General features: G+C 36.1%; 4 protein-coding genes across 4 annotated transcripts; 2 read left to right on the top strand and 2 right to left on the bottom strand.

The window, feature by feature from the left end:
* The first annotated feature begins 848 nt into the window (after window positions 1–848).
* Window positions 849–2,195, top strand: LOC109002426 (protein GRAVITROPIC IN THE LIGHT 1-like). Its single transcript, XM_035690021.1, has one exon. It carries the CDS (start codon window positions 849–851, stop codon window positions 2,193–2,195), a length of 1,347 nt encoding a protein of 448 aa, XP_035545914.1.
* Window positions 2,196–2,732: 537 nt separating this feature from the next.
* On the bottom strand, window positions 2,733–3,584 carry LOC109002400 (transcription repressor OFP17-like). The gene has a single exon (XM_018980124.2). It carries the CDS (start codon window positions 3,350–3,352, stop codon window positions 2,807–2,809), a length of 546 nt encoding a protein of 181 aa, XP_018835669.2. The 5' UTR covers window positions 3,353–3,584; the 3' UTR covers window positions 2,733–2,806.
* A 1,891-nt stretch (window positions 3,585–5,475) lies between these two features.
* LOC109002399 (transcription repressor OFP4-like) lies at window positions 5,476–6,909 on the top strand. The gene has a single exon (XM_018980123.2). The coding sequence runs from the start codon at window positions 5,547–5,549 to the stop codon at window positions 6,651–6,653; it is 1,107 nt and encodes a 368-aa protein (XP_018835668.1). The 5' UTR covers window positions 5,476–5,546; the 3' UTR covers window positions 6,654–6,909.
* An 8,920-nt stretch (window positions 6,910–15,829) lies between these two features.
* LOC109002425 (probable serine/threonine-protein kinase WNK4) lies at window positions 15,830–22,242 on the bottom strand. The gene is made up of 7 exons (XM_018980176.2): window positions 21,269–22,242; window positions 19,259–19,524; window positions 18,507–18,730; window positions 18,264–18,421; window positions 17,877–18,186; window positions 17,330–17,668; window positions 15,830–16,662 (listed from the first exon to the last, which is right to left on the bottom strand). Exons 1-7 carry the CDS (start codon window positions 21,392–21,394, stop codon window positions 16,184–16,186), a joined length of 1,902 nt encoding a protein of 633 aa, XP_018835721.1. The 5' UTR covers window positions 21,395–22,242; the 3' UTR covers window positions 15,830–16,183.
* Between the last annotated feature and the right edge of the window lie 2,213 nt (window positions 22,243–24,455).

Here is a 24,455-nt window from a genome sequence, read left to right as displayed (position 1 = left end):
TTACAACCTGCTGAAGCTGAAACGTCGTCGCTATCGTTAGTCTAAATGCTCTCTGTTCTGCTCTACAGCTGCATAACGTATGTGGTTTAGCTGGCAGTGTGGTGGATCCGAAACTCCGAGGTTCACTCGCAGTCGCTGTCTCTCTCTCTGGGGTTTGTGAAACTCATGTCTTTTCTCTCCATTTCTTGTGTTTGCGCTCAACCCCGACATTGTCTTTCGGGTAAGAAGCTCATGCTCACTGTTTCATGGTAGACACTTAAGGTGCCTTCTTGTTCCTGTACTAAACCTTGATGTTAAAGCCAGTTGCTGCTAAATGTCTTTGATCGTTCGTCAATGCCGTCCACTTTTGTTACATTGTGTTTGTACAAAGGCGTGAGCTTCTTTAATTAGTTCGATTGTACACCCGCCCCCCACCAAAAAAAAAAAGGCTCTGGGTTTTAGGTGCTTCTGTTTTTGAATCTTGATGCTAAAGCCTCTTGACTGCTGAAGGTTGATCATGGACAGCCTGTTATTTGGTAATCATCTAGGAGAGTTTACGCCTGAAGGCAAGCCCTTCAATTACTAGTTTTCCAGTCTCTATTCTCTGTAGTAGTTTAGTCTTAATTAATGGGAGCTAACTGAAACCCAATTGTAATTATTTATTTTTGTTTTATATGGTCTGTTCCCTGCCACTACTACAGGGTTTAAGGCACATTACCGGGAATCCCGCTTCTTCTTGGGGCAATTGGTGTTGCTATTAACATTTTGTACCCCGCTTTCATAGTATATTAGTTTTAAATTTGCTCCTGGAAGTTGAAAGCCCATCCAATTAGGTCTTTATCAACTTAAGGGTATTTGATCTTTAAGTAATGGAACATGCCGCCACAAGACCCTCTAAACCATCCTCAAACATATCCGAAATTGTGTCCAAATTTGCAAAAGTTTGTAAATTGAGATCCATTGGTGTCATCTCCTCTGAAAATGCCAACCAGAAAAACCACAACCATCACAATTACCACAACCCAAATAACAATACTTCCTCATTGGGTGAGGATAGCAGCGATGCAACTGAGGAGACAGAATGTTATGGAGAGAAGGTTCATCCTCAGCCAGTTGAAGTTTTGGGAAGAAGTAATGTCTGTGCTGACGGGGAGATTATGAAGTTATTTGATAGAGTTTCAGCGCTGAAATTGGCTTATGTTCAGCTTCAGGAGGCCCATATTCCCTATAAACCAGAAAAAATTATGGCTGCTGATGAACTTGTTGTGGCTCAGCTTGAAGTGCTTTGCAAGATTAAGCATGCATACAAGGAGAAGAAAGTCACAAACAAAGCTAAGCTTGATTCCTCTGCAAGCAGTCACTTGCTAGTGGAAATTGAATCTAGTGAGAGGCTGTTGGAAGACTTGAAGTCCCAAGTCAATGCTAAAGACTCTGAGATTCTTCGCCTGAAACAAGAGCTTCAGGAGTTGGAGTTGGCAAATGTGGGACTGGTTGAGAAGATGAGGCAAATAAGTAAGGAGAAGAAGAATGCAAGGGTTTTGAGCATGACAACTCTGGAAGATGCTTTCAAAGCCTCTTCTAAGTCCATCCATGATTTTGCAAAGCCTTTAATTAGCTTGATGAAAGCTTCAGGTTGGGATCTAGATCTGGCAGCGAAATCAATTGAAGATGCAGTTGTTTATTCCAAAAGGTCCCACAAGAAGTATGCATTTGAAGCCTACATAGCGAGGATAATGTTTTTTGGGATTGCATTTAAATCCTATAATATAGATGCTGTTATGAGGTTTGACGATCCAATTGACACTCTTACAGAATATCCAAATTCAGATTTTGCTGAATTCTGCAGAAAAAAGTATCCATTGGTTGTTCATCCAATGCTGGAAGCGTCATTCTTTGGAAATCTTGATCACAGGGCATTTGTGTTGAGTGGCAAGCATCCCAGGACACCGTTCTACCATATATTTGCAAAGATGGCAAAGTGGGTCTGGGTTTTACAAGGCATTGCAGCCTCAATAGATCCTCAGGCAAAAATATTTACTGTTGACAGAGGAAGCAAATTCTCAGATGTTCATATGGAATCTGTTGAGGATTTGGAAGGTGCTACTGTGGCTGATCAAGAACAAGCTATTCCCAGAGTTGAGCTTATGGTCATGCCTGGTTTTAAAATTGGAGAGTCATTCATGAGGTCTCGGGTGTATCTTTCAGATCTGAGATAATCACATGGTAAATGCTGGATGGAGGTGCTTGGACTAATTTTTAACATTCCAGAACCTAGTGACCTCTTATTTCAAAATGCTGGTATTTCGCTCTTAAGGTAGTCGAAAGCTGTCATTGGAGTTTTTGAAACTGTATCTTGTAGCATATGGTGCAATTTTACGTACAATCTCAGAGTTTGTACTTCAAAGTTTATTTATTCATAATCAACAACTTAGGCTGCAAGGATCTTCTTAGTTACTTTCTGAACTGTAAATAGATATCATCTTAATGATGCCATTATCTGCTAGTTGAAGCCATCAAATGTGATTAATTTGTCGGAACCTACTGAACAACTCAATTCAACTTGGAAGTATGGCTTCTTTCATTGATGTAGTCTGTTTATCTGTCGGTATGGCTCTGCGAACTATCTAATTCAGCATGGAACAATGGCTTGTTGTGTCTTACTGATTACCATCTTGTGAATAGGTCGTCAAAGGCTAGGGTTAAATAATATTATTTTTTAATTATTTTTAATTATATTCACTGATTTACAAAAATACAACTTATCAGAGGAGAGGAGAGGAAATATGCAGGCTTGGGGGGGAGAGTCAAACTGCGGAATCACTATGGACTATGCTTCATAATCCTTAGAGGAAAACAAGTCCTTGCATAGTTCTCCATGGAATCTACAAACCAAATCAATGAAAACTGGGCTCTTTAGATTCTTCCAGCAATTGAGAAGCTCCTCCACATCCATCGAGTCCCTCACTTTTCCTTCTTCAACAATCATCTCTACCAAGTAGTTCTCAAAACTTCTGCATGCATCTTCCACGTCTTCATCACCCGAAGCTTCCTTTTTGCCAGCCCCAGTAGCCCTCGTGTAAGCTGGCATAATGGGTGAAGGAAAGAGCTTTCCATCATGCCCTCCTCCTCTAGATATGCTTGAAAGCTCCCTTACTCTGTCCATCTGTTTCGACTTCCAAATTGAGCGGTAGCATGCTAGTACTGCAGTTATTCGGTTTTTTAGAGGACTTCTTTCAGCCTTGATACGACGAGCATGAACTCGAAGAGCTCTTACAAAGACTGGTTTTCTGAGTCTAATTTTGAAGATTTGAAGGAATTTTTTGCATGGGTTTAGAAGCTTGGATCTGAAGGCAGCTAATGCTTTCACTTTCATCTCTAATGACTTGAAGGTGGAGTAGAGTCGAAGGAATGGATCAGGGTGGTGGTTTTTGTTGCCTTCGATATCTTTGTGAGGTGAGGTGGGATGCCTCAAAGCAAGCTTTGTTGGGATGACGGAGAGTTGGCAAAGGGAATTGTTGTCAGAGGGAGAGATTGCTGTTAAGAGGATGTTGGTTAAGGTTGTTTGTAATAAGTATAACTAAAGTAGAGGTAGAGACCAAACTGGTGCTGGTGGGTTTCACGTCTAGGTTGAGTGGGATGCCTCATTGCAAGTCAATTCCTGTCTTTGAGAGATTCCAGCTAAGTTGTTGCGTGTACTTCTGTTGAGAACCTGCTACCTTGACAGTGGATCGGTAGGATTTGGAGGCACGTCCTGGACATATGCTAATTACTTGTATACATGGTAGTGCTGAGTTATTCTATTCTCAAATCAACATCATTCACATCACTTAAATGATAATATTTTATTTGAAAGATTTAAATTTAAATTTTTTTTTTTCTAAATTAAATTATACCATATAAACATTTTATAAATGAAGTTTCACATAGGGTGCACTGTTTTAAAATCATGAAAACTCTTTATTACATAAGAGCAATGTTACTTTCCATTCTTGATTTCATCATCTTTTAATTTCATCGATTGACTTGACACATTTCAAGTAATTTTGTAAGTCAATTTTTTAAGAAAACCATTTAACATATGACATATCATCTATTGTTATTGAGACGATACAATTTAAGTCTCGTTTAGATTTAGAGTTTATCTCAACTCATCTTATTTAATTATTATAAATTTTTAAAATTTTTATATAAAATATAATAAATAATTTAATATTTTATTCAACTTTTATCTCAACTTACTATTCAGACCTCACCTTAGAATAAAGAATTAGCATTTCTCACCTTAAAACGCTACATATTTTTCTTCTGTGGGTTGGATATTTTAAGTTCTGCCCGTGACTTTAAATGGATTTATTTAAAGCCACATGGAGAATATATAGTTGTGACTTTAAATAGATCCAGCCTCCATAATCAAACTAAGGGCTTTTTTAATGGGCTTTAATTTCAGGCCCATCAACATGGCCCAGCCATTCTTTGAAGTTTCTCCTTGAAGATTTTAGGGAAAACTCTTCAGAGTCAGTAATTATAAATTGCAAAAAAATTTACTGTAAGATTCATCCCTTTTAGATTTGAAGTTTCCTGAGTTTGCAGAGAACTTGCTAGCAAATCATCCCTAGTTCTAATGCAGGGAAGTCTTTGAGTTCTTCTAGTTTAAGCCTTTTGTAGGCACTGATGCCATGATTGGTAACCTCGGGTCTACTTATTGGAGTGTGGCTAGGACCAATTACTGAATGTCCAGCACCAGGCAGGTCCAGTGTGGACCTCCTTGACATTAAGCAGTTGGAAAAAGGCATAGAATATTACTGGCAATGCAGCATTAGTGTATGGGAACATAGAGCACTTGATAGACATTTGGGTCTTGCATGTTACTAGAATCATCATTGCCATTTCTTTTAGACATTTAGAATCATCATCACACTTATTTTCACTTTAGATAAAACAAATAAAGAAAGTAAGTCTAAATTTATAATCCATCAAGACTAGAAATTATTGACGTGGCTTGATGTAATGCATTAGATTGTACAACTTGTTTTATTTATTTTTTTATTGTAAAGTAAATATGATGTATTTACATCAAATTACGTCAATTTGTAAGATAATTTTTTGTAATTCTCCTTATTTACTTAGCGCACAATAATGCTTAAAAAAAAGTACCAACAGTGCAAGCTGCTATTGGAGTAGGGATTCAATTAAAAAGAAGTTTGGTTTGTTTGTTTGTTCGTTCGTTGCTAGGTTCTACATCTTGGTGTCAAATTCATAAGATCACCATGCAGAAACCAAAACAGAATATGTGATAAAGAACAAAAGATGTGTTGTGGAATTGTGCTTGTGGTGATGGTAGTGAAGGAAACTCATCTTAATTGGCATTCCTGCTCCCTCCCTTTCATGCTGAACTTTTCTAGTGGACCCCAAGTTTCTTTTTCCTCAACTTTTATAAACCGAACTTTGTAACTCTTTATTCTTGTTGTCTTCACTCTTACTCCTACCAAACTCAAAGGAAAACCGAGTCTCGCATACAGGAAAACACAAACCAGCCTCGCTCTGAGAGATTGAGTTTCCCATCTTTAATGGGTAATCACAGGTTCTCATTGTCAGATATGATGCCAAACGCCTGGTTTTATAAGCTCAGAGACATGAGCAGAAGAGGCAGGAAGCATAGATCCTCTCATCCAGTTAGAAGCAAACAACCCTTAATGACTACCACAGAATCACACAAACAACCCCACCTTTCTCACCCAAAATCCTCTGAAACCCATTTCCTTGATCCACCAAGAAGATCATCCAAGGGAAGAAACAGTAGAAAATTAGTTTACAAATCTTCTCCTGGAGCTGTCATGGCCCCAGTGTCTGCTGGTTGTAGCTGTAACGCCAAGCTTGATTCAGTTTGGACTAAGCAGAGTCCAATTCAATCTCCGACTTACTTTGTCTCCCCTACTGATAGTTCCAGTGTCTCTAACATCCATGAATCTCGTCTTCTATCCGACACAGATTCTGATAACTTGGCTGCTCCCGATTCATCTGAGCTACCCTCGTGTTCAAGCTCTTGTAATTGTAGAGTTCGTTCTTCAGCTTCTGACATTATCCTCGACATGAACAACGAATCTTTTATTGGGGAGGTGAAGAAGATAGAAGAGTTTCATACGATTTCAGAGTTGGGCCTTTCTCCAATTTTGACCAAACCAGTCAAATTTGATGATAAGACCTCTGAAGTCACTAGGTTTAGAAGTTCATCATCTAAAGTACTGGAGGAGATGCAAAAACGGCGTCCTCTATCTGTCAAAACAGTCAAGAAGGAAGGTATAAGAACCCAAAAGGAGCACAAAGCCAGTCCTCGTGTTCGAAGGTCTTCTGCTATTTCTCCAGGTATTAGACTTAGAACCAATTCTCCAAGACTTGCTGCAAGCAGGAAGATTCAGGCTCATGCCAGAAAGAGCTTGTCGTCAAGGAATAGGACCATCTCAGAGAGCTTTGCAGTTGAGAAATCGTCAATGGATCCAGAGGCAGATTTCAGGGATTCAATGGTGGAGATGATTGTCGAAAACAACATCCGGGCATCAAAGGATTTGGAAGACCTACTTGCTTGTTACCTTTCACTGAATTCGGATGAATACCACGATCTCATAGTAAAGGCGTTTGAACAGATTTGGTTTGATATGGCTAGCCTACGTTTGTAAAGATCTGAAGATCATGAAATGCATACGATCCTTGTAGCTGCTTAATTACACACTTTATTGTTCTCCCTTCTCTGAATTTCCATCCTCCCAAGATCATAGATAAATCAGAAATTTTCAGTCTTTGCCATAGGTTAGTGATTATAGTTTGCTTGACTGGGAAAACCACTCATTTCAAATCTTTTTGGGTTCTCTGAATCTCGAATTAGTAGCATAATTCTTGAATGGTCTTGCAACTTTGTTCATGATAGAGTGTTACATTTTTTGTCGTCGTGGGGACTTCTATGCATTGGATTCGACCACAACTGAATATCTCTACGCATGTTACTTGTAGAGCACGGCACATTTGTTTTCTGTTTTGTTTTTTGAGACAACATATTCCAAAGTCATGAGATAAACAATCCGTTTCTATAATTTCTCTTCATGTTTGCAGACTGCGATATCGAATATCATAAAAGATTGAATGGTTGGAACAATAGCATGAACGCATGCACCCCAACACGAGCAATGAACATTTTCTAATTTCTAAAATCTATCTGGATGAGCTATACATCCATGAAATGGAGTTGTTTTAAACACAACCTGGCCTTGCCCTGTCACTGTTTGAATCTTGGAGCCTGGTCTGTTAAGTTGGCAGTTCTACTCATGGATTCAAAGAAAAACAAAAATGATGCAGAAAGAACAGGGAAAATGGTTCCCAAATTGATAGTTATAATTTGAGTAGTGTTATAATTACTTACAATTTTACTTAAAAATACATGCAAGACTTATTTTCTTTTTATCGGCTTTATTTTAAAATTTAAATTTTGAATTTCAAATTTTATAATTTTTAACATATTAATAACTAACACGTGAAAAAATATTTTTTTTTTTTCTAGATTTTTCTAAGTACAATTAGCATAGCCTGACTGATAAGAGTAAAGGGCGGCCGGAGCTTTTAAATTTTCAATTTCCAATTTAAATCCACAATTAAAAAATATGCCACATCCCCATGCAGATCATCAAGACATACGTCCTAAATAGAAGCAACAATATAAGTAACTTAGTGTGCGTTTGGATGTTAAACTGAATTGAGTTGAGATGATAAAATATTATTAGAATATTATTTTTTAATATTATTATTATTTTAAGATTTGAAAAAACTGAATTGTTTATTATATTTTGTGTTGTAATTTAAAAAAATTGTAATGATAAGTTGAGATAAGTTTACCAAACGAAGCCTATTCAGATCTAAATACAACATCTTCCTATACCAAATTTATAACATATATAATTTTCGGAACAAAATTACCTTTTTCTTGTTGTTCACGTTATTCAGTTAAAATAATTTAAAATGCCATATAAATAAATACTAGTAAATTTGAAATTTTAAAAGTTCAAAATATTTCATCTTCTTTTCTCTATAACATTTAAATTCATTGTGATCTTCTTCCTCTATGTATATAGAAATATTCATTACAATTACTAATCAAATAATGCCACATTTAAAACACTTGACAATTAGATTCTAATTAAACAGAATTAAAAAGTAATAATTTCCTAATTAAACAGAATTAAAAAGTAATAATTTCCCAGCTTGGCTCTTCTAACTGCTGGCTAAACAATAGGGGAATCTAGCTTTTAAACATCTACTTTGGCAGCCATATATTTAATAATTATTCACCATTAAATGTGAAAATATTAATAGAGCCATCCTATATACACAAGTAATTAATTTGTGCTGGAAATTAATTAATAATCTCCATACATGCATGCAATATATATATATATATATATATATATATATATATATATATATATAGAATCAGATAATCACAATGGTTTTCAATATAGTACGTTCGTAAGACTAGTATAAAATTATTTTTATTATAAAATAGATCTAACGTATCACATAAAATTACATCAATTTATAAATTTATTTTTATAAAATATTTATTTTTTATAGATGTTGTAAGCTGTACACTTCGCTTCAATCTAAGATTATATTATAATTTAAATTAAACATATATATATAGGCTATATTATATACAACGTTGTAAATTTTAATCGTGGAGGACCAGTAGTACTACTGACGCTAGCTTTAAAATTTAAAAATTATTATATATTAATTGTTCTCATTCGATCCAACACTACGTAACAGCTACTAGAGGACCACCAATGAAAAGTTTCTTTAGGTGAGAATTATTGTTAAACATTAACAAGCTGCAGTTAGTGTTCTTATAATTACCACTATTTATAAAAGAAAATATTATTTTATCCTCTCATTTATACCATTCTATTTGACCGTTTGGTAAATTTTTTTTTATTTAATAATTAAGAAAATAATTTTAAGTATATTAATTTTTTTTATATTTTTTTATATTTAAATATATTAAAAAAATAAAAAAAATTCAAAATTCAAAAGCGATAAATATGAGTAGACTAGAGTAATCCGACTCTTTTATAAATGAGTGGGGTCCCACTCTTATCGCTAGATGTATTGTTTAGTATTTTTTTTTTCATATTTTTTTAATATATTTAAATATTTTAAAATATATATATATACTAATATATTTAAAATTATTTCTTTAATTACTAAGTAAAAGAAAAAAAAAATTTGCCAAATGGAACAATACAAATGAGAAGATAAAGTAATATTTTTCTTTATAAATATGTTAATGTTGTAGACAGACGTTTGATGGTATGTAGCATTTGTGCAGACAAGGTACGTACGGTTGCATGAGCTAGCAGTCAATTAATTTGTGTGTTCATTGTCCTTGCAATAATTAAGACATAGATCTAAATAATATTGATGTGTACGTGGAACAAAATCATGAAACCTAGGTATATATGCACAAATGCTACAAGGCGCGGATCCCCATTTGCCTCCTTTTAGTAATGGAAAATGATTTATCTACAACATATTTTACAACACATTATACAACAATGTGTTAAATGAGGGGCATTATTGTAAAATCATCTTATAAAAATAAGATGATTTTACAATAATGCCCCTCATTTAACACATTGTTGTACAATGTGTTGTAAAATGTGTTGTAGGTGTATCACTACTCTTTAGTAATTGCATGCAATTAATGTTTTGAAGGACATAGAAAGACAAAAGCAAGCTTGCGAACATGTATTTGCAACAAAGTTGCGGATCGATGGATGCATGCATGCAGCTGCTTCCCCATGATATATAATTCCTTCCTTTCTTTGATCTGTTTTCTTTTGTATCTTTTTCATTTGACAGTTCTGTAAGGCTTATGTTATGCTAAATGGCATCTTTCGTGATCGAGTACTGAACCATATTGTGTATTATTTCTTCTTCTGAAGCTTCTATATATGTATTTCTTCCATTAAAGTAGGTTCTAGAAAAGATGGAATAAAGCTGCAAAGGAATTGAAAAATAAAAAGAGTTCGAGGATCCTTTGCGTCTAATCAGTTTACTGTTAACAACGTCGACAGCGGAACTGGTAGTAATTTAGTTGAGTGATCTGTAGTATTTTCTCGGCAAAGATATGTGCAAATGAAGCAGTGAAGAATTGATAAAACCAGCTTAAACAAATCGCCATTGACCCTTGCAAACAAGCTTCTGCTCAAAAATAGTGCCGAGAGAGATATCAGCAATAACACCACAGATGAAGACTCCAGCACAGCGTCCACAAGAAATAAACCAAATATCTCACAAGCTATGAAATAGTCTAGAATAAATTTATCCTTGTATACATGTCCCATTTTGTTAAAAAGAATATTCTCATCCTTTGTGTATAAATAGGCACTGTGTAATGCATATATATATCAAGGAAATACAAACAAAATTCTTTCACTTTTATTCCTTCGCTGTCTTTCCATTATGGCATCAAGAGCCGCGTAAGGACTCACGTCCAAGCTCATCCATGGCTGCAAAAACAAAACCCCTCCAAATTCTCCCTACCTTCTCCCTCCCATTTCATCACTGTCAAGTTAACCCATGACAATTATCTTTTGTGAAAGGCGCAACTTATGCCTTACCTCAATAGTCAAAACGTCTATGGGTTCATCGATGGCACCATTACTGCCCCAACTCTGCTTGATCCCGCAAAGCCAAGTTCTAAATATTTGGCCTAGAAACAACAAGATCAAGGCATCGGGACCATCCTTATTTCCTCTCTCTCCGAAAATTTAATAGCCCATGTCATTGATGCCTCCACCTCACGAGAAATTTGGACCATTCTTGAGGACTTCTTTGCGTCCAAATCTCAAGCACATACCATGCAACTCCAGTATCAACTCACCACACTCAAGAAAGGTTCAGACTTTGTTGCCGATTACTATTAGAAAGCAAAACTGATTAGAGATACACTTGTTGCTGCTGGTAAAACCTTAACTTCCTTTGATTTCATTACTTATGTGTTGGCTGGCCTGGGCACCGATTTTGACTTAGTTGTTGCTTCAATCACTACCCGAGTGGATCCTCTCACCCTATCTTAAGTCTATAGTCACCTTCTCACCCATGAAACTAGACTTTCCCACCAATAAACCATACTTACTTCTTCCCCTAAGTTCTCGGCTAATTCCACCACCACAAATACCACAAACTTCAGTAACAGAGGCAGGGGTTCATCTCGAGGTAGAGAAGGTCACAGAGGTCGTGGTCTGTTTAACCCCTCCCATATCTCCCCAAATCGTCCCTCGTGTCAAGTGTGTGGCCAGCAAGGTCACACTGCTCTTCAATGCTATTATAGATGTGATCATAGCTACCAATCCCCACCTCCTCCCTCTCTATCAGCTCATTTTACCTCTGCCCCATCTTTTATTAGTGACACTGCATCGTCTGTTAATAATAATTGGTATCCCGATTCTATTGTGACTCATCACTTTACTCAATTTTTCTAATTTGTCCTTGAATCCATTTGAGTACAAGGGAGATGAGCAAGTACGTGTAGGCGATGGAAACTCTCTACCCATTCATCATGTTGGCAGCTCCACAGTTCCTTCATCATCTGGCAATCTTCTTCTCTCTCAACTATATCATGTTCCATCAATTTCAAAAAATTTAATCTCTGTTAAAAAATTTTGTGAAGATAATTTTGTTTTCTTTGAATTTCATTCATCCTGTTTCTATGTGAAGGATTCATGATTTCCTGCACCAAGAAAATACTCCTCCAAGGACCTACTAGCAATGGCATGTATGTCTTACCCTCTGCGCCAACTTCTCATCAAGCTCTCACTACTTCCCGAGTCTCCCCTTTTCAGTGACACGTATGTTTAGGACATCTATCTATGCAACTTGTCCAACGAATAATCTCACAACTTTCTCTACCTGTGAAGTCTTCTCCAAAAACTAAGTTATGCTCCTCTTGTTGTCAAGCAAAACTCCATCAACTTCCCTATGCCTCCTCTGAGTCTCGGACCACAGCTCCTTTACAACTTCTGTTTGCTGATGTCTGTGGTCCTGCTCCCATTTTGTCCAGGGGCAATTTTCGTTATTACTTTTCCTTTGTTGATGACTACAGTAGATTTACATGGATGTTTCCCTTAAAATGTAAATCTGATTTAGTTCAAGTCTTTTTATCTTTCAAACGACATGTTGAAACACTTCTTAATGCAAAAATTTGTGCCTTACAATTTGATTAGGGATGAGAATTTCGATCTCTCAATATTGTTTTGCATTCCTTTGGCATTTCACATCGCTTATCTTGCCCATATACTAATTCTCAAAATGGATCCGTTGAAAGAAAACACCAGCATATTGTAGAGACAGGAATAGCACTCTTGCTCATTCATCTTCACCTCAAAAATATTGGTCCAACGCCTTTACCATTGCTATTTATTTGATTAACCGACTTCCCACATATGTGCTACATAATAAATCACCTTTTGAAATGTTGTGGAATAAATGTCCGAATTACAATTTTTTGAAAACTTTCGGATGTCTCTGTTGGCCCAATCTCAGACCATACAATACACATAAAATAAATTATCGATCCATTCCCTGTGTCTTCCTTGGCTATAATCCTGATCACCATGGTTATTTTTGTTTTCACATTCCCATTTCCAGAATGTATGTATCTCGAGATGTCTTGTTTGATGAGTGTGTTTTTCCTTTTCAACAACCCATTTCCGATCCGTCATCTTCCACTCAATCAAGTATGCCCATTCCTCATCTACAGTCCATTGAGCTTCCTCCATGTAATCCATCTTTAACTCACTCACGACCCAGCACTTCAACACCTTCCACCCCCTCTACTTCTAATATTCAAAGCCCACGGCCCACTTCTCCCAATCCATCTCTAACTCACTCACGGCCTAACACTTCAACACCTTCCATCTCTTCTATTTCTAATACTCAAAACCCACGGCCCATTTCTCCCAATATTTTTTCAAAGTCTTCTAACTCTCTCAGCCTGTCCAATATTCCATCTATGGCACACTCGACATCTCCAGACATACCTTCTTCTCCATCACGATCCTCCTATATTCATCACATTCAAACTCTCTCAAAATCTCATCTTCACTTCCCTAAGATTCGAATTGACGGCACCATAGCTTGGCCAAAGCCTCACGCTCATGTCATCTCGATAGCTACCCCCGATGAACCCTCCTCTGTCACTGAGGCGTCCAAGTTTCCCGAATGGAGGAAAGCAATGCAAGTTAAGTTTGATGCCCTTCTCTCCAATAACACTTGGAGTTTAGTCCTTCCCACTTCCTCTCAGAACCTTGTCGGATGCAGATGGGTTTTCAAAACAAAATATCTCTCTGATGGCTCGATCGAGCGGCGCAAAGCATGACTAGTAGCCAATCAACTCGAGGAACTGGATTATTCAGAAACTTTTAGTCCAGTAGTGAAGCCTACGACTATATATCAGGTTGGTGCTTTCTATTGCAATTTCTGCTCAATGCCTGATTCACCAATTAGATGTGCAAAATGCTTTTTTGCATGGTTCTCTCGATGAAATTGTGTTTATGTCTCAGCCTACGGGGTTTGTTCATCCTTAGTTTCCTCATTATGTGTGTAAGCTCAACCGAGCATTATACGACCTCAAACAGGCCCCTCGTGCGTGGTATGCACGACTGAGTAGGAAGTTGCTTGAGCTGGGTTTTGTTGGTTCAAAATCCGACACTTTATTGTTCATTTATCGCCATCAATTAGTGGTTATTTATTTCCTGATTTATGTAGATGATGTGGTTTTAACTGGATCTGATTCAAATGCCCTTACACAACTTATTCATAAGCTCGGTATTGACTTTCCCTTGAAATACCTAGGTCCACTCAATTAATTCTTGGGTATTGAGTGGCACCGAACCTCCACTGGGCTTGTTCTTTCTCAAAGAAAATACATCATTGATTTACTCATGAAAACAAATATGGCTAATTGTAAACAAATATGGCTACTTTCTACCTCGATGGGACCCATCGATTTACAGGAGTGTGGTAGGTAGCTTGCAATACTTGCTATTTACAAGACCAGACTTAGCCTTCTCAGTAAATAAAGTCTGTCAATTCATGTATGCACCCTTTGTTTCTCACTAGCAATCAGTAAAGCATATATTACGCTATTTGAAGCAAACTGTGGGTCATGGTTTAATCATCACACCATCCCCTTCTCCTACTATGTCTGCTTTTTCGAATGCTGACTGGACATGATGCCCGGATGATAGAAAATCCACGGGAGGCTATTGTGTGTTTTATGGTAAAAATTTGATTTGTTGGAGCTCAAAAAAGCAGTCAACTATTGCTAGATCCAGCACTAAGGCTGAATACAAGGCCTTAGCTAATGCAATCTGTGAACTCATTTAGGTATAGTCTCTACTTTTAGAATTGGGCATTTTTCTGTCCAAGCCTCATATTCTCTGTTATGATAACTTGGGAGCTACCTACTTCTCAGTTAATCCAGTGATGCATTCCCGAATAAAACATGTTGATATTGATTACCACTTTGTACATGATTGCATTTATAACAAGACTCTACAAGTCTCCTTTCTCTCGAGTAAAGATCAAATAACGGATGTTTTTACCAAACCACTGTCCACTTCCGGATTTTGTTTACTTCGATCAAGCCTCACAGTACTTCTAGGACTGCTTGGCTCGCAGGGGCATATCAGCAATAACACCACAGATGAAGAGGCCAACACAGCGTCCACAGCAAATAAGCCAAATATCTCACAAGCTATGGAATAGTCTAGAATAAATTTACCCTTGTATACGTGTCCCATTTTGTTAGAAAGAATATTCTCATCCTGTGTATAAAGAGGCACTGTGTAATGCATAACTATATCAAGGAAATATAAACAGAATTCTTTCACTTTTATTCCTTCTCTGTCTTTCCATTAGAGAGAGAGAGATGGCTAGGCATGACATGGGTTGGAAACTCTGTAAAGGATGATGACAGTAGACAAGTATTCACATAGAAGGAAATCCATTAAGGTTCTTGCAATAAGGACCACCACGCAATCGCATACATACCAGGCCTAAGAAAACGATCAAAGCATCAGGACCACATTAAAAATGAAAGAAACCAAGTTAGCCAACTAGCTAGCCATATCTATATATATATATATATATATATATATATATATATATAATACTCGATAATACTCGATAAGTCTCTTTCCATACAGAAAGCCCTCTCGAGACTTGTTACTTTCAGATATCTGCTGGAGACTTACATTTCCCAGAGCTAAGCTAGCCTAGCTCATCTATCCCATATCAGTATGGCCACCACGGAAAACTTTGGTGTCAGCTCAACTTGTTACAAAGTTAATTTGAACCCTCAATCATGAACTCTTCTTTCATGTAATGGATCTGTCACAAAGTGAACCGTATAATGGCGCACAAATCTTTCCAGTTAGTCCCTCAGCTGTGGCTATATATCATGCAACCATCACAGCTTTCTGCATGGCAATATTGATGATCAATCTTAGGGCTAGCTATTACCGACCATCATAGCATGCTGCATGGCATTTTCTAACAATAAATTTGCGAGTACCACTACTTCATGAGTTTGCATTGCTTTCATTGTAAGGATTAAGCACCATATATCAGAAACTCATGTTGAGATCTTCTTCTATCGTTTGGCAGAATTGGATTAGCAAAACAGATTTGGGTAAAAACAAAGAAAAAAGGGAAAGAAAATTCCTCCTCATTTTTTATTTTTTTTATTTTTATCTTTCATCGTTTATGTATAATAATACACGCGAGGGACAATTCCAAAACGGAGTGACAAGGCATTCTCACCTTTTGTTTTATTCCAAAGAAAAACGTACACATTGGTCCTGATTAATTATTCAGGAAAACAAAGGAAACACTTTTCCTTTCTTTTTCTTCCCCCCTCGACTTTCTTTTTTGTTACACTGTAGGGACCAGAAAAGAGAAGCAATTCATGCCCCAGTTTCAAACAGGGATTTATTCTCAAACAGCACACTCTTATGTAGACATATTTACAGAATTATTTTACAAAACACACACATATATATATAGCCTTGAAGTACCCCATTTTTGGACCATCGTAAACCACAATTAATGGGGTCCAATATACTGATCATCATGTTCAAATTTATCGTTCTTCTCATCAGATTAGCATTTTCAAATTCTTCTGCTTTGATGGCCGTGACAGCTCCTTTTTAGAAACTTCACATGGTGCTTGAAACCCGATATTTTCCACTGCTCCGACTGTCTTAAACAACCGCCGCTTGTTCACCTCCTCCACCAATGATCTGTGCAGCAATTGGCTACGTATATCTACCAGTGACCTGTTTCTCGTTAATCTTCGGTTGTCCACCATCACTTTTCCTTTAGAAGTAGAAGCTCCATGTGATCCTGGTAAAACCCTGCATTGCATGCAGAAATTACTAGCCATGGACGGTGGTGATTTATGGACTTCCCCAGGACAGAATCTGGTACTTTTGATATTCTTTATGATGGTATGTTGATGATCTCCTCTTGCCGGACTTGTGCTCTGCTCATGCTCACTGCCAGAGAAGTAATCTATGTTCGAATATGCTACTGAGTGTGAAGAGCTCTGAGAGCTGGAATCATCAAGCAAATTATCTGCAGCAGCAATTGCTTCTATTTGAAATCAAGATCTTAAATTGTTAAAACTAAATACTTTCCTAGTGATGTTTTTATCATCTCCAACCACACCAATTGACGTGTCACACAAGCTGATATGTCAAATTTCAAATAGTTTTTTATTTGTTTGAGTGATTGACCTATGAAGCAGCTTAAAATATGTCCAGTGATTGAAAATTATAAAACCAAGAATGATGAGAAACAACTATACTTATGTCTGTGACATTTTATAAGGTAGCCTGAGCTACACCATCGCAACTCAATGCTCTTAAGGGCCCAAGGTTTAGGCTTGGAAAGGGTTTGGGTCTAACAACCTGAGAAAGGCTTGGTGGTATCATGTATCTAGATCTATAAATATAATCCCTGCAGCACATTGCATCACGTGCTTACTTTTGTCATTTTGAAAAATAAAGAAAGCCCATGCAATTGAGCTGATTGATGAAGACTTCCTGTTTCTATTCCCACAATAAAGTCCATAACAACAAGGAATCACCTCACTACTCTCCCTTAAACCCTGGCTAAGTGATAGCCAAGGAGCCTTCCGATTAGAGCAGTGCTATATACTTCATAGTTCTAGAATTCTTTAGGTGATAAAGACATGCAAAATGACACATTAGCTTCAAAATAACTAAATATATAAACATACCTTGAAGCCAACCACACTGTTCTGCCACTTCATCAATCCTATTCAAGCCTGATGGCAATGCTTCGGATGATGAACAAGAAGAGAAAGAGTAAAAAGGGTGGCAAGGTCCCCCATCATCACCATCATCATCCTGGTAGTTAAATATATGGTAGTTTTCAGGATGAGACAGGTCCCATTTTTTCCAATGTGGTATTAAAGCAGAAATCTCTCCTTCTATCATATCCGCAATTTCAAATGGGTCCCAATCGGCAATCTCCAATTCCTTCACCATCTCCTTACCAACATCAACAGGAGTATCAGTTACAATGTTGAAAGGAAAGTATATGTTCCTCGTACAGCCTGCAATAAAATATAGTTAAAAAGCTCACTAACTGCTTGGGCAAAGTCTAGAAACGTTGGGCCAACTCTTAGATCCTTTGGTTTTATAACATATTGATTATGGATTCAGCTTAATCAAGAATGTGGTTGGATGTGTTCCAAAACAAACTTTCTATAGAAACGATTAGGTTAGAACATTGCATTTTAAGAGAAGCTATAGTACAAGTACCATCCTTATCAGCAATCTGCACTTTGAGAAAGATGGTATCATCATCCGGATTGAGCTTCCCTGTGATTGTCATGTTGGTCCTGTGTGGAACATTGCTTGATTGTAGTTTCTCTATTTTTCCTTTATTTAAAAATGGCTTCTGACTTCCAAGATTTGTCATAGGCAGTTGTTCACCTTCATCAGGTTTGAGAAAAGGGTCGAGCAATAATTCTTTTGCTGATAATCTCTCTGAAGCAGTTACTAAGCATTTTCCGATGAATATCTGTGCTTCCAAGTTATCAATCCGGTAGAATGCTCCAGGCAGCTTCCCCTAAACAAGGAAGATGCATGTAGCTAAGATTCTAGTTTCACAGACATCTATGAACTTGGCATCAAAATTGACCTTACCGATGTCACTTTCTTGTAGATTTGTGCAGGGTTGGAACATTCGCTATATGGGTATTCGGATGTGAGCATCTCCAACACACACAAACCAAATGAGTATACGTCAACGAGCTCATTGTAATCTTCCTCATATAATTCTGGTGCCATGAACTCTGGGGTGCCTAAAAATGGGAGAAAAGCTTAATTAGAAAAAATTAGAGATGAGTACCTGCAAGTTTCAAGTGCTACTGGTTGAGAAATAAGTACCTATAACACTGTGGGCAGATCGGGAACCATGAAGAATTGTTGCAAGTCCTAGATCACCAATTTTGACTTGTCCAAGATGGCCATTGACAAAGATGTTATCACACTTAAGATCTCTATGAATTACTGGAGGATCGTGGTCATGAAGATAAACAAGGCCCTGTAAGATTTGGCGGGCCCAGCTCTTAATGGCTTGAATGTTTACTTTCTTATATTTCTTCGTGTATCTGCATCACACGAGGATGCTGGATGTCATTCCTTTATTCATATATATAAGTCAACTTAGAAAATTATATTTCATATTCAAGGACAGTTGCAAAGTAAATATGGTTCCCAGATTAATACATCCGCAGAAAATGGCTGACTGAATTCTTCTATCACATACTTTATGGGTAATAGTTACATTATGGTGGAGAGCTTCAAATCCAATCATTTTTATCAAACATAAAATTCACTCTGTCACTGTGACTCTGTCTATGAAGCTGATTATGAAGATGTAGAAGCCACAGACAGTATCATTTGACAGTTTTTCTTCTTGCCTACTTTTACTGCAACATTAAATTGGGCAACACAGTCCAAATCCCATGTCCCTCATGTTAATTCTATGAACTACTGTATAATTAAAAAATTATGATTGGATCCTGAGAAACAGGAGTGTTATTTATACATCCACGACAGCAGGTTTGCCTGTTCTGAGTGTCTATATCAAGAAATGAAAGCAGTAACAAAATTAGAGTCGGATAAGAAATTATTACTCTCTGAGTGACCCTGAGGTAAACATTTCGGTAATGAAGTTGAATGTCTTGCGATCAACATCAATCCAGGATGTGTGGAATCGAATGATGGAGTCATGATTAAGGGTGCTGAGGAGGTGAACCTCTGAATACAGCCGCTGCAAATCCTCTGGTGAGCGAAGCACGTCGTTCAATTTTACTTGGTTCCATGCCACCTCAATCCCAAGGTCCTCATCAATTGCCTTGTACACTTTCTTCATCGCTCCTTTTCCAAGAACTTCATCAAACTATTCATTACAAAGAAAACACTATTATCATGTCAAAATCAACAATACAATTATTTGCTGCAGTAATAACATTGGTCAAGTAACCAACCAAAATGTCTCTTTTTTTTTTTTTTTAAACCATTCAGGATAAAAAAAAAAAAAAAAAGATTAACAAAGGTAGCAATAGATTCGGACACTTTTTCTTGGCTCTGCTAAGCAAAATGAATTAGGCCGGGTTTACAAAATCAGCAACTGTGTGCATAAGCAAGCAAGAGAAGGGGGTATATAATTATCTGTCAAAAGTCTAATCTCATTTGAAACTTACCCTTAACTCTTTTTTTTTTTTCTTGGCGGAAGAGGATGGAACTTTACCATTAACTCATGTCTAATCACAAACCAGTAATTAGTGTACCTACAATTAAATCATTCATGACTACCTGGTTCTGTTTTATGTTTGTCATTCAAAGGTTCTGCAGGTACATGTACAATACTCCACCATAGTATCCCATTATGTTCATTTCGAGTCATGTAATCAAGTATCTTGATTACCATATATGCAAAGTGGCCAGTGCTCGAGAGCAGGCGTGGAACCACCCCTTGTGTTGGGAGCACCAACCCCCCAAAAAAAAAAAAAAAAAAATCTAAAAATCACAAAGAAAAAGAAAAAGGTTAATGGCTTTTATAAGTGACAATTTATAAAAACTAAATTTGCCCACCCTACTCCCCAAAAACAATTATTTTCATAGTTCTGCCCCCAACTTGAATTTCCTAGGTCCACCCCTGGACGAGTGGATGCCTTTCAATTATCTTGGTGTTACACGGTGTCATCTCAGAGTGCTTTGAAATACCACGATTTTCTGAAGTTCCACCCAAGAAACGTTACATTTTTCCACAACAAAATTCTAACAGGAACCAACAAAGTCCATTTATTCACCACTAAACTAATCAGGCATGATTTAGAGCACCAAAAATTTCATGAAGTCAAAATCAATGAGCAAAACTTCAGTATATATATATGGAAAGATTTTTTTTTATCAAAACTTGCATTTATATGAAAAATATTTTTTTGACACCAATGGGTCCTTCCATTAAGGATCTCGCACAACACATTAGTATATACTTTAAATAAAGTGAACTTAATTACTGTTGCTCAGAACAGTCATCTACCCCTTAATTTTCACCCGAAGCAACTAGACCCACAAAAAATATTAGTTACCGCATATGGACAAACATGACACAAGCATAGGAACCCTTCAAATAATAACATTAGCGTCCGCATATTGAAGACAGTCAACGATAATATATGATATTGGTAAACCAATAGGCCATGTACGTAATAAAAGGGAAGAAGAACAGAGAGGGGTGGGTGAGGGGGAGGAACAATTTTTGGCAGTAATTTATTACAACTGGGGCTTCAGAAAATGTCTCTGTAGTTGTTCCGGAAAGCTAAACAACAAAACTTCCTAGGATTCGACAAAGTAAACAAAGCCCATTTGATAAGAAGAGAGTATTAAAAAATGGTTTTACCTTCTACAAAAAATGTAAACTTTATAGCTTATTTTGATATATATTACTCAGATTATTGTAATGTTCCCTCAATTCAACAGATGCAGAAATCAACAATTTGGCAAAAAGCTGTTTCATTTATTCATCCAAAAGAAAGGAAGAAAGATTTCATCAATTTGAATGAACCATAAATATTAAACACACACATATAATATATGCAGTCCAAAGATGTATATAAAGAGGTTGAAGCTTGGCTTACTCTGCTGTAACGACCAGTGGGATCGGTTTCAACGTATCCATTTTCCGATTTGGCATCGTGGGTGCGTTCTCCAAAATGCTTCCGATACATGTTTGGGCCGCCAACCTCGTTGTACAAGCACTGCATGTGCCTGGCTTGCCAGCTAAACTATGGCGGGAATTAAAATTCCCAGGCTTCAAGGAATTAAGACTAATTAAGATAAATTAGGAGTATTGGACTTTGATGAAAGTAAACGTGCTCTAAATCCGCGGCTTTCCCTCGTGGTTTTCGTAGGAGAAGACACCAAAGAGGAGCCAGAAAAGCCTCGAGTAGTCAATCCTCAGCATAATCCATGCCATCTCCACAACCGCACGTGAGAAGTCGTAGTTGTTAGGAACCATTTAGAATGGTATATACGATTTTCTTTTTCTTTTTGGAAAAGAAGATAGAAGGAGAAAATAGAGAGACCACGAAGATGAGGGGCGAACGAGTTGACGGAAGGAAAGTGGAATGTTTGTTGTTCCTAGAAAAGGTTGAAGTGGGAAAAAATGGGATAAGAGCAAAGGATATTTGAACTTTTGGGGAAGTGGGATTTTTAGATTTTGTCCTATGAATGTTAGATGAGTGCAAGAAACAATAACTGTGGGGTTCTAAGGCAGGACAGTTTAGGCTATCAAAGAGCGGAAAGAGTGCTAAGATTGAAGGACGGTAAGGACACCACGGAACTTGAAGAATCCGTATCCATGCTTTGTTGGTATCATTTTGTGGGTGAAAGTTCAAGGAAAGCCCCCAAAAGAGAACAAAAGATTAGAAGGGTAGAGAGCAAATGGGGATTTGGGAGAGAAGGGAATTTAGAAGCTGAGACACAAAGCAAATGGATCGCAAAAAGGTTGGGACTTGGGAATGTTGAAGTGGTGGAGGGGATTTGAGGGGGCTTTGTGCATATAAATACAAGGAGAGATGGAACTGTATATATGCTGTGGTGGTGGTGGTGGCGGCTGCGTCTTCAGATACAATGTTTGCGTCATATGATGTTTACTGTTGTTGGAGGATGCTTACATATATGTATATCGCACAGTGGTTGTAGACATAAATAACAAGGTTTTCTGTTCCATCTTTGATTGTTTGTCTAGCTTGACTTTGATACCGAGTGCATGACCAACATGGCTGGCTCGACCCAGCCTTGCCACGCTGAGAGTTTTTTTTATTTAGGAAAGATAATTGCTTTCCCGATACTATAAAACTAAATTTATAAATTCACGTAATTTAATTTATAAAATTATTTTTATTATTAAATAGAACTAGTCAATTACATGAAGTCATATTAATTTATAAATTTAATTTTATAAAATCTTTTTGTGATTGTAACACTTCTCATTATAAAAATTATTTTAAAATTCTTAATAGAAAATTACAAAGGTTCAAGAGAAGATAGATAGACATATAATCAAAATTTTATAATATTATTGCTCATTTATTGTTGTTAGATAGACATACAAATAATAATTAATAAATATTGTAAAACTCGTTTCATATTTCTTTCGTAATTAATACTCTTAAATTCAAATAAAAATTTGAAGAATATTTGTCCTTGTATCTCTACTTTTTATTGCTGCTTGTATTCTTGAAAAGAAAAAGTCTATTTATTATTTTTTTATTATCATTCTTTCAATTCTCTTTATAAGAAAAAATCTATTTATTAATTTTTTATTATTATTCTTTTTCAACTTCTCTTAACGTAACGTTAAATGATAGACTCAACCATAATAGACAATCTCTTGAAAAACATGAATCAATGGACTCTATACGGCATTCAGCTTTGATTTGATCCTCAATTATTTAACTTTAACCCAAAGTGTTATCTACTTTTTTATCTTAACATATTAAATATTAAAGTCTCATTAGTACATATGAAATGAAATAAAATATTTTAAAAAATAATAAAATTTTTTAGTTAAGATGAGATAAAATAATTTATAAAATAAATATTTATTTGAATAGTGAGATGAGATGGTATAATTTTTTACTTTTAGATTTTGAAAAGGTGTGGATCCCACTATTTTATGAAGTACCAGAATTGTGTACTGTTCACGTCAGTTTCACTAATCATATATTGTTCATATACTGTTCATGTATTGTTTAAGTTAGGGGAAATGCTTTGGGTCTCGAATTCGGGACCCAAAGTGTGTCCCGAATGTAAATTTTTTTTTTTTTATTGAATGATTAAAAAAATATTTTTTAATGATATTGTGATTTTTTTTTTTAAAAAAAAATGTTTATGATGATTAAAAAAATACATAAAAAAAAAACAAATAAAAAGCCTATTTGGGACACAAAATGGATCCCGCATAGCAGTTCCCTTAGGTTAGTATTGATACTGTTCATGCACTGTTTATGTCAGTTTGAACAGTTTTATATTGTTTATTTACTATTCATTTAAATGAATATTTTTAAAATTTAAGAGATGAAATATTATGTTTGGATCGTCAAAATCATTGTACAGTATAACTCCAGATGAGATATTTTTATCTGTATTGACTAACCAAAAATCTCTACGATTCATTTTTATGTGTGTGTGTGAGAGAGAGATGCGATGTATCACATATTGTGTATTATTTATCCTATCTGCTGATGTAGTCTTATTACTCTGATCTTCAAACTAGTTTAATTAGTACAAGCTAGCTGGCTATTTTCTTTAATCTCTAATCACCATGATGACATATTATTTTGTTAACAATTACAAAAACGTTACGTGCAAGTTAGCATGCATGCACTATTATTTTCTCACTGCTCTTTTAGCCTTTTAGTTTACAGTTTTGTTATGTATAAACAAGTTTACATATTAATCTGCATATTAATATTATTACCTTCATATTCTAAATTTAAATTAACATTATTTTCAATAAAATCTACCTTCTGACCAATCATATTGAATGTATACGCGTATTAATGCATATAATCGTTTGTAATTATATTTTTCTTTTAGTTTAAGCATTTTCATTGAGTCGATTTTTCAGCATGTTTTGACACATTTTCTCCCTTTCTTAAGAAGCAGTCGTGTTTTCTATTTTGTCGAGTAAGATGAGAAGAAGTGAGAAGTCTTTTTATTTACACAAATGATATTTATAATTTTAAGAAGATTTACACACTTTGCGTATTCCTTAAAATAGATAAATTTAAAATTCAAATTAAAAATTATTTTTTTAAT

Source organism: Juglans regia, chromosome 5, assembly GCF_001411555.2.
Source record: "Juglans regia cultivar Chandler chromosome 5, Walnut 2.0, whole genome shotgun sequence".
In the NCBI taxonomy this organism is placed as follows: domain Eukaryota; kingdom Viridiplantae; phylum Streptophyta; class Magnoliopsida; order Fagales; family Juglandaceae; genus Juglans; species Juglans regia.
Note: the sequence above shows the minus strand (reverse complement) of the source record. Positions and strands in the feature narration are given on the sequence as shown.